A 13,803-nucleotide genomic window follows, 5' to 3' on the forward strand; every position below is an offset into this window, starting at 1 on the left:
TCATGTTGGTATTTGAGGAATTGTTATCCATAACATGTTGGGATTGAGTTCATGAGGACTCATATATTTGGTGTTGTATTACATTTTCCATGTGTGGTTATTGTTGTGTTGAATTGGAGGTCGTTAGTGGTGGTACTTGGTTGTGAGGAGACGTAAGACGGTTGGGAGATCGTCTTATGCTTGAGTCGCCTCTTGGAGCTTCCCACTCCAAGAGGGATGTGCACATTAATGGCTTCAATACGGAGGGACGCATGTGGGCGAGACACGATGTCTGGCAGAGGATCCGGTTGGCTTCCCGACCCGGTACATCTGGGCGTGTCCCGGTACCTTGTGGTAAGGCGTGGTGTCGTGGACGTGTCCCTGACACCGGTAGTTATGAGTACGTCTGGGCGTGTTCCGGTACCAACATGGTAATTGTATAATTGTATCTCATTTATATCTTTAGCATGTTGCATATTTAATTATCATGTTGTGTTTCATATTTATATATTGAAACTGACGTGTTGTGTGTCTGTGTAATTGTCACCTTTTTCCGGGGTGGCCTGTGTCGATCCATATGATATTTTCGATCATATGGGGAGCAGGTTGAGTACAGGTTGAGTTGGTATCATGTGGCAGACGGAATGAGCCTTGGACTTAGAGCCGAGTGTCATCTCATTAAAAGAGTATAGTGGTCATAAGTTGTATCATTTATTTCTTTTTTTTTTTTTGTGGAAATGTGAGAAATTATATTAATCAGAATGAAGTATAATCACCAATACAACCATTCCTGTTTCGCCAATAAGCTATCTAATGACAGCAACAATAAGAGACCAAGCCTAAAGAAGATTATGGTTCCTACACCAATCTAATTCATGAGTCTTCAGCTGCCCATCAAACACAGCCTGAAAACGAAGCTTCACCTCTCTCTAAACTTCCTGTATAACCTTTCCTGGTCTTCTAACATAATGCTGGACTCTGCAGGTATTCCTGATCATCCAGATATGATAAAACATTCCTACTACTGCAGCACTTTTCAACAATCTAATGAGCAAAGACTGGGATCTCTCCTGCAAAATTAGCACACCAGTCTGCAAACCTGAAACCTCTACCCCAATCCAATCCTGCAACTGTTGACATCATGCTTTAGTGTATGAGCATTCTGAAGTCAGATGCAAATGAGACTCGTCCTTAACACCACATAAGTAGCAAAGATTATGCTGGCAAATACCCATTTTCATCAATATGTCTGAAGTGAGAAGCCTTTCTTTATGCATCAACCAAAGAATAAAGCAATGCTTAGGAGTATTATATTTGTTCCAAGCCATACCATACCAATTCACCCTCAGGTCAGTAGTTTGTGTGAGCCATCTGTATCCTTTTGCTATTGTATATGGATTGATATTATCTTGCCATATTCCAGTAGTATAGGCTCCAATGAACTTAGTCTTTACCTCACAAATTTTCCTCCACGCCCAGGAACTATTAACAGAAGGAGAATATGTCAGCCAGTTTAAACCTTTTAAGTATATGTTATCCACCCATTTGATCCAGAGGTGGTCTTTCTTAGTCAGAATCCACCAAGCCAACTTCTCTATTGCTGCAATGTTCCAACTTCTATTATCAGTCAGAGACAGACCCCCAACTTTCTTGTCTTTGCAGATCACAGACCTGGCAACAAGTGGAGCTTTTGAATAAGTATCTTCATCTTCCCACAAGAAATTCCTGCAAAGTGCTTGTATTCTATCCATCACTCCCGTGGGCAAAACAAAGAGTTGAGACCAATAAGTATGAACGGTAGCTAGAACAAATTTGACAAGCACAAGTCTGCCAGAATAAGAAATATTCCTCTTATTCCACCCTCTTATTCTGGTGATCATCTTATCCACAATGATATTACAGTCTATCCTGGATAATCTTTTATGAGAAATGCAAACACCCAGGCACTTAAAAGGGAGAGAACCTTTTCTGAAACCTGTGGTTCTCAAGATATTATTCTCTACTTCTTGATCAACACCATTTAGTAGATGTCAGACTTTTCATTGCTAATATTCAAACCAGTGGCAGAAGAGAATATATTAAAAGTTTCCATCAAAATAGTAACAGATCTAAGGTCCCCTTTGCAAAAGATGAGTAAATCATCAACAAACATCAAATGAGTTAGTTTCAAATTTTTGCACAGAGGATGGAATTTAAATCTAGGTAAACCCACACTCTTCTCAATCAACCTGGACAAATATTCCATACAAAGTGTAAAGATTAAAGGAGACATAGGATCTCCTTGCCTAAGCCCTCTCTCTCCTTTAAAATACCCATGAGTTTGGCCATTTAAACAAATGGAATAGGATGTGGTACTAATGCACTGCATAATAAGCTCAGTCAACTTAGGAGGAAAGTTTAGGCCATCCATAATTTGCTTCACACATTTCCATTCAATAGAATCATATGCCTTCCTAAGGTCAATTTTCATCAAACATCTAGGAGAGGCACTCTTTCTGCTATACAGTCTCACCAAGTCTTGAGTAATCAAGATATTACCCAAGATACTTCTTCCTTTGATGAAAGCACTCTGGGATGGATTAATAATGGATGGTAAGACCTCAGCAATTCTCTCACACAACAGTTTAGCAATGATCTTATAAAGGGTATTACAGCAGGCTATAGGACGGAATTCCTTAACACTTTTTGGCTCATCAACTTTAGGAATAAGGGTAAGGTTGGTAGAGTTAACCTGTCTCAGCAGTTGACCAGATTTGAAAAAATCAAGCACAGCTTCACAGATATCATCTTTGATAGTACTCCAACTTGCCTTAAAAAATTTACTTCTAAAACCATCAGGGCCAGAGCTTTTCTCATCAGGGATAGAGAAGTTAACACATCTGATTTCCTCCTCTGTAGGAAGTCTGCACATAGCCTCCCAATGTTGGCAATCAATTTTTGGACCATTAGTGAGAATATACTGGATAACATCTGCAGAACCAGCACTACTTTCTAGGAGCTGCTGATAATATGCAAGGAAAGCATTTAAGATATCTTCAGGTTCCTTACAGGCAGCACCTGAAGCATCTTGAATCTGCAATACCTTATTATGCAATTGCCTCTTCTTAATCATTCGATGGAACATAGCAGAATTGACATCCCCATCTTTAGCCCAAGCACATTTGGCTTTCTGCCTGAGAAACTCCTCCCTTGCAGAAGCTAGCAAATAATAAGACTCCCTTGTTTGTCTTTCAACATCCATAAGCTGCTTATTGTAAGGACTTTTGAAGGTCTTGTTGAGTGTGAATCATTACCTTATAAGCAACATCAGTATTTCTTTCAATATCTGAAAATAAAGAACCATTCAATCTTTTCAAGGCATTCTTCAGTAATTTAAGCCTCTTAACCACTCTAAACATAGCAGTGACATAGATATTAATATTCCAATTATTCTGAACAACTTGATGATACTCAGGATCCCTACACCACATATTAAAAAATTTAAAGGGTTTCTTCTTGACCTCAGGACTCCTTGCTGATGAGATAATACAAGGACAGTCTTCAGTAGTAAAACTAGCATAATAATCCCTCCATAAATTGAGCCAACAATCATTTACCAAGGCCCTGTCAATTCTGCTAAACACCCTAGTCTCACTAGGTTGTTTGTTGTTCCAAGTGAAGAAGGCCCCATAAGATTTCAGATCTTGCAACTCACATTCAGCAACTGTGTCTTGGAAAGGAACCATTTCTTCATCCTTCACTAAGCCACCAAGTCTTTCATTAGCATACATGATAGCATTAAAGTCCCCCATTACGATCCAAGGATCTTGAACATTCATTCTGATAAGATTCTGCCAAAGAGAGGCTTTATCTTCAATTTTATTGAAACCATAAACAAAAGTTGCATAAAAACTATTATTATTCAGCTTATCAAGGACCCTAGTATGGATATACTGGGCATCCATTTCAATGACATCAACAGACACAATTGCAGACTTCCAGAGTAATCAGATCCTACCTCCTTGATGATAGTTAATATTGGTAGTATAATCCCACCCATAACAAACATTTTCTGCTACTTTATTTTGAGACTGAGCTTTAACTCTAGTCTCAAGGAGCCCAAATAGATAGAGATCATGTTGATGGAGAAACCACTTCACATCCTTCTGTTTATTAACACTATTTAGACCCCTGACATTCCAAGTTCCAAAATTAATCATTGGGTTGAAGAGAGACTACTCCTCCCCCTTTATCAACCAATTCAGCACATCCTGACATTTCAGTATTGAAGTCCTTCATAAAATCCCCATTCCTTAGCCCCATGAAGCCTGGATTAATGCCTGGTAATTCAAGTAACAACCCTGGCAGGTGTGAAGACAGGCCCCTGAACATATGCCATTAGGGTAATGAGAGGAGTAACATAAGCAGGAATGGAGGTAGCTGCTGGAGTAGCATTGATGCTCCCTTGGACCTGTTTCCCTCTTAACTGCTCCCCCAGTTCAGGAAATTGGACTGGATCTTTTGCAGGAACCTCAACATTAGGTATCTTTGGTACCCATGCCTGCTTTTGTTTAGCTTTGACCACAGGTTTTTGAAGGTAAAATTCTTTCCTCCTGCACATTGCAGCAGCATGTCCTATTCCTTTGCACTTGGCACAAGTAATAGGTAGCCAATCATACTCCACTGCAACATGAACATCCTTACCCAATTCATCCTCAAACTCAATCCTAGTGGGGAATTTTTGAACAAACTCAACTTCCACCAAGACTCTGGCAAATCCCAACAAAGTTCTTTCAACAGTCAAATCATCAATTCTCACAAATTTGCCTATCAATGATGCTAATTTCTCCAAGCATTTAGCACCCCAAAATTTAAGATCTAGACCCACCAGTTTGACCCAAATCGGAACAGTTTTGACCTTAATCTTTGAAATCCTATCATTTGGATCCCATGCTCGAAGAATTAGAGGCTTTCCATCAAACAAAAACATACCATTTTTCAGAACCAGTTTTAAGTGTTCCGCCTTACCAAATCGAACCACAAATAATCCATTAGGAAGGAAGGAAATCTTAGATACCTCATAAGCTTGCCAGGTATGCCTCAGAAAGCCATCCAAAACCTCTCTGGGTGGATTCGCCCCTAACACATAGCCAAATAGAGCTTGCTTCCAATAATCAATCTCCTCCTTAACATCCTCTGGAAGAATCCTCAGCTTCGCTGTATTATCCTGCTCCTCAGCTATCAGCGCTAAAGACCCCACAGAAGATTTCTTTTTACCCCGCGGAGAGACCTCCTGCCATTCCTCCTCCGTTTCATCTGTAACCTCAACGTGATCCTTCCGTAAGACATCGTTCACCTCCCGACGAGAATTATCAATCTCCTGTTGTACCGGATCCACCCTATTCTCATTAGGCAGATCATTATTAGCATTACTCATATTAATTAGTACTAAATCTGTAGGATTAGTAATTACTGAATCAGATTGCGTATTTTTTTGATTTTTAGAATTAATTTTGTTATTAGTATTATTATTATTATTATTAGGATGATTAGTATGTTTGTTCTTAGCCATTGCTTAGAAACCTTAAAACCCTAACTTTCTCTCTCTAAATTTCTCTCTCATCTCTATCGTAAATATGTTGAATTTTTAATATCATTTGCCATTCTTCATCAAAATGCTAAGTACTTTATTTATATTAATTGTTTCTTAATTGCAACTCCAATTTTACCGCCTCGGGAAATCGAGATGGTAATATTTCCTAACTACCTTGGTCGTGTAAGAAGAGGGTGTTAGATCACCCCTGGACCAAGACTCGCCGACCGGGCAGCGAGACCCCCGCATAGTCGTTCGAAGTGGCGACTAACATATTCGAGGCACTCTGGTCAGGAACTCGAAGGCTCTAAAATTGTTTTATGGAAAATGGCATATTTATGTTCATTGTTAGGGTGCAAACACATGTCCCACATTGGTAGAATAAAAATGGAATATCATCTTTATAAGTGTCTACAAAATATAATAGCACGAGGCCTTTTGGGAAGGAGCCCAAGAGTAAGTCCGTGACGGCTTGGCCCAAAGCGGACAATATCGTACTATTATGGACATTGGACACCTGTGCAACAGAGACCCAACACGGGATATTCACGCTTCCACATAAGAAATGGTATCAGAGCCCAAGGTTCGACTTGGGCTAGACACGAGGATGCATCAGCAGGCCCAAGACTTGAAGTTGTAAACTATAAGGCATGGAACTCCTAGCTCGGCATTAGTCCTTAAACAAGCCCGGTACAGGGTTAAATGGATGAAAGGCGTCATAGGTCTTGTGGGGACAAAGACCATTTGTATACTAGAACTGTTGATTAGGTGGACCCTTATCAGGTTGGGTGCCATAAGTCTGGTGGGTCCTTTCCAGGTTGAATGCCAGAGGCTGTTTGTATTATAGGACTTCTGAAGTGGTGGGCCTAGTCCAGGGTATATTGGATGCAGAGGATGTTCGATATGCATGTGTATCAAATCCCCAGGAAGGGCACATGGACATGCAAGTTCAGGAGCATGTGGTGACGCTCACTTGACCAGGCGGTGACATGTGGTGCAAGACATGGCTCGTGGTAGCATGGTGTGTCGGCTAAAGGGAGGTTATCAAGACTTGTGATGTTTTGGGAATCTAGAAGTTGGAGCTGTAGGTGTGGGAAATTCTCCGTAGAGGTCGAGGCCCGAGTCAAAGATGATAGTCATTGGTTTGAGGGGAGGATTTTTAAGGGCAAACTCATGTCCCACAATGGAAGAATAAAGATGCAAAGTCATCTTTATAAGTGTCTACAAAAGATAATAGTACGAGGCCTTTTGGAAAGGACTCAAGAGTAAATCCGTGAGGGCTTGGCTCAAAGCGAACAATATCGTACTATTATGGACAGTGGACATCGGTGCAGCAGAGGCCTAACACGGGATATTCACGCTTCTGCATAACAAGTATTTTTGTGAACCCTTATAACCAAATACCCGCTTTAACTGCTGCAGTCAAGGCCTTGTACTCTGCTTCAGTAGTAGACAAAGTAACTGTAAACTACAATATAGCCTTTCAATTGACGACTGAACCACAAAGAGTGAAAACATAACCAGTCATTGATCGTCTACTATCAACATCTCGTGCATAATCCGAAACTGAGTACCCTGACACAAAGCAGTCTCTATCACCTCCATAAATGTGACCAACATCAGATGTACCCTTAAGGTACAGGAAAATTCTCTTCACATCTTGGCAGTGCACTTTACCTGGATCACCCATAAACCGGCTCACCACACTAACCGACTGCATTAGATCATGTATAGTACAGAGCATGGCATACATCAAGCTACCCACTGCACTAGAGTACGGAACTCGGGACATGTACTCCCTTTCTTCAGATGATTTGGGTGCAAAAGCAATAGACGGATGAGCATTTGATGCACTAGGAGTATCTATGAATTTAGCAGTAGACATGCCAAACCTTGACAACACCTGCTGAATATAGCCTTTCTGAGATAAGAAAAATTTCTTCTTGCTTCTATTCCTGTAGATCTCCATTCCCATAATTTTTCTTGCTGCACCCAAATCTTTCATCTCAAATTCAGCACTGAGAAGACCCTTCAATTTCTGAACATCAGACTTGCTCTCTGCAGCTATCAACATATCGTCTACATATAGGATCAGATAAATGAAAGATCCATTCTTCACCTTGTTGTAATAAACACAAAAATCATACGTACTCCTATTGTAACCAATCTCCAACATGTAGTTGTCGAACCTTTTATACCACTGCCTCAGTGACTGTTTTACTCCATATAAGGATCTTCAGCTTACAAACGTATCTAGTCTTCCTTATCCGGAACCTGGAAACCATCTAGCTGAGTCATGTATATCTCTTTTTCCAACTCTCCATGTAGGAAAGTTGTTTTCACATCAAGCTGTTAGAGTTCTAAATCCTGATGTGCAACTATTGCTATTAACACTCTGATGGAAGTATGTCTGACCACTGGCGAAAATATTTCATTGTAGTCTACCCCCTCTTCCTGACTGAACCCACGAGCTACCAATAGAGCTTTATACCTTATACCCTCAGCAGCAGTTTCTCCTTCTTTCTTCTTGAAGACCCATGTACAAGTAACAATCTTTCTGCCTTGAGGCTTCTTAGATAATTCCCAGGTTTGATTCTTTTAAAGTGACTCCATCTCATCTCCCATGGAAGCAAGCCATTGGGCAGATTTAGAACATGAAGCTGCTTATTTGTAGGTGGATGGCTCATGTAAGTCAGGATCCACCTCCTCGACAACCTGAAGTGTATAACCCACCATATCTTCAAAATCAAATCTATTCGGAGGCTTCCCAAAATTAAGCCTGATTGACCGCTCACGGGCCAAACTCTGCTGATTCGGAACTTGTAATGAAGAACCTGATGGTACAAATTCGGACTGTAGTGGTTGATCTTCTTCTTGTGGTTCACTCTCATCAAGAGTGTCTTGCTGCTCCACCTGTTTGTCAACACTACTTTTACTATCTGACATAATAATAAACTTCACAGTAGGATTAACAATAGAATTTTCATCAAAGACAACATTCCTGCTCAAAATAACCCTACCTTCAGATGGAGACCAGATGCGGTATCCCTTGACACCATCCCCATAGCCCATAAATACTCTCCCTTATTAGCTCGTGGCTCAAGCTTACCCTCACTAACATGATAATAAGCAGTACTACCAAAAGGTCTTAAAATAGAATAGTCAACAGACTTACCAGACCACATCTCAAATGGAGTTTTGAGATTCAAACTCGTGTGAGGTCCCCGATTTATCAGATAGCATGATGTACTAACTACTTCTGCCTAGAATCTTCTTGTTAGTCCAGCATTTTAGAGCATGCACCTTGCCCTCTCCAGAAGTGTTTGGTTCATTCGCTCCACTACACCATTTTGCTGGGTGTATCTCGGACTTTTCGATGTCTAGCAATCCCTTCATTCTTGCAGAACTCATCGAACTCAGACCAGCAAAACTCTCGACCGTTCTCAGTTCGCAGCCTCTTCACCTTCTTCCCAGTTTGATTCTCCATTAATGTCTTCCCCTGCTTAAAATGAGTAAAGGCTTCGTTCTTATGCTTCATCAAATAAATCCAAGTTTTCCTTGAATAATCATCAATAATTGACACAAAATACCTGTGACCTCCCAAAGACTCCACCTTAGAAGGACCTCAGCAATAAGAATGGATGTAATCAAGTGTGCCCTTGGTCCTATGCACTACTTTAGGAAACTTGATGCGATGTAGCTTCCGAAAAACACAATGTTCACAGAAATCCAGATTCTTGACCTTGTGACCACATAGAAGATCTTCTTTTGATAGAGTCTGCATCCCTCTTTCACTCATATGACCAAGCCTCATATGCCACAACTTAGTCAAATCTTCTTCATCAATATCTGAGGATGCAACAACAATAGATCCTGACAGAGTAGATCCCTGAAGATAATATAAAGTATCGTGCTTGATACCTCTCAGAACCATATTCGAACCTTTGCAGACGTTCAGAACTCCACCTAAACCCTGAAAACCGAAACCCTTAATGTCTAACGTACTTAAGGAGATCAGATTCTTTGTCATCAGTGGAGCATGTCTAACTTCGTTCAATGTGCAAAATTTACCATCATGTGTCCTTATCCTGACTGAGCCGATTCCAACTATCCTGCAAACAGCACTGTTGGCCATAAAAATATTGCCTCCATCTACGGGTTCATAAGTTGTAAACCACTCTCTACGGGGACATATATGGTAAGATGCTCCAGAATCTCACACATTAGTGTGATGCGTGACCTTATCAGTAACTAGAGCATAATCATCTTCCTTGGAATTTGCATTTGCTACAACAACAGTACCGGATTTGTTCTATTTTTCTTTCTTGGGACAATCAAATTTCTAATGCCCTTTTCCTTTATATTATTTACAAACATTAGTAGGTTTAGGACCCTTAGAACCAGATGTACCAGAGGTACCATCAGAATTAGAAGAACCAGAATAAGACGACTTCTTATACTTTTTCTTCCCAGAATTTCCATGTCCATAACCCCCACTAGCTACTAACGTTGTAGCCTGATTCTCTGTACCTGTATCAGCCGCCTTATGGCGCAGTTCTCTAGTATGAATAGATGATCTAACATCTTCTAGAGTCTTAGTATCTTTACCCACAATAAAAGACTGAACAAAAATCTCATATGAAAGTGGTAAAAGAAAAAACTAACAGGATTAATGCAGTATCCTCATCTTGTACTTTAACATCAATATTACGCAATTCTAGTAAAATTATGTTTAACTGGTTTAAATGATCTCGAAGAGGAGTACCGTCCTACATTCTTAGACTGAACATACGTTGCTTTAGAAGCAACTTGGTCAAAGACTTGGTTATATAAAGACTCTCAAGCTTTTTCCACAAACCGGCGGCAGTAGTTTCCTCCGCGACTTCAGTGATGATATCATCAGCAAGACACGACATAATCGTTGAATGTGCCTTCTCCTCCAGATTGGCCATCTCAGCGGTGGCAGCAGCAGTTGCGCCTTCCATCTTCTTTTCTGAAAACGGCGCCCACAACCCTTGGTGCTTCAACAGAGCCCGCATCTTGATCTATCATAAACTAAAATTGTTTCTCCCGGTAAAGCGATCAATCTTTATGTTCATTGCTGACATCTTTCTCGCTGGTCAGGAACACGAAGGCTCTGATACCAATTTGTTATAACATAAGCAAGAAAAAGAAATAAAGAAAGCAACGCCCAGATTTACGTGGTTCATTAACGGTGTGTTAGCTACGTCCACGTGGAAGAAGGGAGAGAGTTTTATTAATCTGTGAGGAGTTTTCAGATTACAGATTCAGACAATATGACAAGCATGACTGCTAGGGAGAGGCTTAGAGAGTTTATATAATACTCTCTAAGACCTAATACAGAATGACCCAATAAGGTCCAAGATAGATCCTAGCCCAATACAGATGACAGAGACCGTTTAGGTTTCGGGGGCGTTGTCCTCGAACCCCCATCGGGGACCAGGTTGCGTCCCCGAACCCCTAAACCAGGGCGTTTCACCCCTGGACCCAGACTCGCTGACCGGGCAGCGAAACCCCCGCATAGTCATTCGAAGTGGCGACTAACAGATTCAGGACACAAACCTAACATTCTTTATGATAATATTTGTTTGTTGTGTGATTCTTTTGAGTCGATTTCTTTCGTTTTTGTTCATAGGAATGTTAATTGAGTAGCTCATGAGTTAACGCATTTGAGACCATGGTTGCTTGGTAACAATTTTGGTAAGATATGCTACCTCCAAACATTGCTTGTTTTGCAGATTGTGAGCTAGAAATGTGATTTTAGTCCCTCGTTGGGGATTTCCAAAAAAATAAAAAATAAAAATAAAATAACGATTACCCTAAACTCAGAATGAAAGAAATAAAGGAAAAAGAAAAAAGCTTCAAGCCAGAGTTCTCAGGCAATCACACTTACAATACCTACAATATATCACTACTTTAGCGTATAAGAAGAACACAAATAATTCAACGAGTCATTTTGATTTATCGACTTTAGCTATTGGTTTTCACGAAAGTGGTAATTGAGCCATCTTACTTCACTTAGTCGTGAAATTAAACCCCTTAAGTTTAGGTTGTAGTGATTAAGCTTCATAAGTTATACGAAAAGTAAAATTAAACCCCCTTATCTAAAACTTCATGAGAAATTCAATATATCATATCTAAAAGACTAAAAAGTGAAATTAGTTATACTTTTTACAAAAATATACAATCAAAATAAAAATAAAAATTAACAAATAAAATCATAATCTAAAATGAATTAACATCAATTAGAGACCTTTTTAAACTATTTTATAAAAATCAAAATAGTCGTTTTAAAAAATAACTAAATATTTTTCTAGAATTGTTAACAATTCTCTAAAAAAATAGGTATATATAATTTTAGTTTTTGTAAAAAAAAAAAAGCTGAAAAACTCTAATAATATACGGAGTATGTGCCTAATTTTGACCACCTAAAGTTTTCTTATGTAACAAGAAATTTTTTAACAAAATAACGATTTTCTCAATAAAATATAAATCAAACCAAATTTTTCACTTTTTCAAAATTTAAAAACATTATTTTCATTTACATTTAAAAGATCCAATTTTTTTTTAATAAAATATAACCAATTTCGATTTTTATGGTATGAGAAAATGAATATCTCGTGAGATTTTGATGTGGAGCTTAATTTCACTATTTACAAAAATTAAGGGGCCTAATCACTCCAGTTTAAACACAAGGGGTTGAATCTCACGATTATACTTAGAGTTGGCGAACAGGTCAATATGGTCGGGGTCAGGTCGGGCACATTCAAGTCGGGTTAGTTCAGGCATGCCCTTATTATCGGGTTAGTTTGAGCAGGATCGGGTTGTTTTGGGTTCGGATGTTTTTCGGGCTTGTTGTTTAGGTCATGTTCGAGTCAAGCGGGTCGGGTTAATTCGAGTTTGGGTCATTTTCAGGTTAATGATTAAGAGAGAAACAATATATTTAAGAGGGTGTTTGGTAAACGATGGATTGGTAAATTTTCAGCATATTCAAGGCTTTTAGCATGTTTGATTCACCAATCTACTATTATGAGTGTTTGGTAAATGACATATTGAAAGAGTAGATTGAAGCTCAATCTATTATTTTCCCATATGTTGTTCCACCTAGCATATTCACACATCACATTAGTAGATTGTGAAATAGGAATCCGTCAACCATTTTCACATAGATACAACAATCTATTTAACCAAAATCCGCTACTTACCAAACACTTCTACTAAATCTGCTAATCGAAATATAATAGTCAAACCTGTTAATCCAATCTATCATCTATAATCTGCTTGACCAATCTGTTTTAGCTAATATTAATCTGTTAAGTACCAAACAGAGCCTTAGTATTCTAACCTATTTTTAGTTTAGTTTTGATAATTCAATTTTTATTTTAACGTCAATGATGGGGCATATTCTGCACCCGCTGACCGAGTCAACATATTGAGCAAGGTCAAAGATATCCACAGCAAGTCAACGACTTAGGCAAAATTTAACCGACGCACTGTCGGCTGTCTCTTGTGCCTCTACTGACAAATGACTACCGGGGGCACATATCCGCGTACTCATGTCCAAGACCCCTCGGCATGGAGTCAATAGGGCCCGCCGGCCTGCCATGGGCCCCTCGGCCGAGGGTAGATCAGTCTTTCCACCTGCTAGCCACTTGGCCACTTGGCCACTACGTGACAAAAGGTGAAAGTCTATAAATACTCCTCAACCCTCATTGAGGAAAGGATCCGAAATATAACCTAAATACCTCATAATCTGGTAATATCTTCCTTATCTCTCTACAATATGTACTTCGCCAAGTAACACACAACTTATCTCTTTAAGTTCACTGACTTGAGCGTCGGAGTGAGTACGATCGGCCAAAGCCGAGCCCTCAGTTTGTTCATTGTTTCAGGAGACCGAAAGGAGGATTCAACCAAAGACGTCATTCTACAAGCCACGAGTGGTAACAAATAATCGCTTTAATTACACCCGAACAATTGGCGCCGTCTGTGGGAAAACAGATACTAGAAGCTAGTCAAATCCCTTACAAAAAAAAAAAACACAAAACCCATCCAACGAGCTAAGAAGATGTCGAAACAACCAGAAACGGTGCTTGTGGAAACTGAATTCTACCAAGATGACACATTCCACAACTCAAATCGGGCATCCCCACCTACCGTATCACCGATACGACGAACGGGATGCCGAAGGAACAAGATACACCGCTGCCCGCCGACCAAGTCACTGTCAT

The 13,803-nt window shown here is 39.7% G+C and overlaps 1 protein-coding gene across 1 annotated transcript; it reads right to left on the minus strand.

The window, feature by feature from the left end:
* Positions 1–3,227: 3,227 nt before the first annotated feature.
* Positions 3,228–3,923, minus strand: LOC141645964 (uncharacterized). Its single transcript, XM_074454107.1, has one exon. It carries the CDS (start codon positions 3,921–3,923, stop codon positions 3,228–3,230), a length of 696 nt encoding a protein of 231 aa, XP_074310208.1.
* Between the last annotated feature and the right edge of the window lie 9,880 nt (positions 3,924–13,803).

The sequence above is a fragment of the Silene latifolia genome, chromosome 1 (assembly GCF_048544455.1).
Source record: "Silene latifolia isolate original U9 population chromosome 1, ASM4854445v1, whole genome shotgun sequence".
Lineage (NCBI taxonomy): Eukaryota > Viridiplantae > Streptophyta > Magnoliopsida > Caryophyllales > Caryophyllaceae > Silene > Silene latifolia.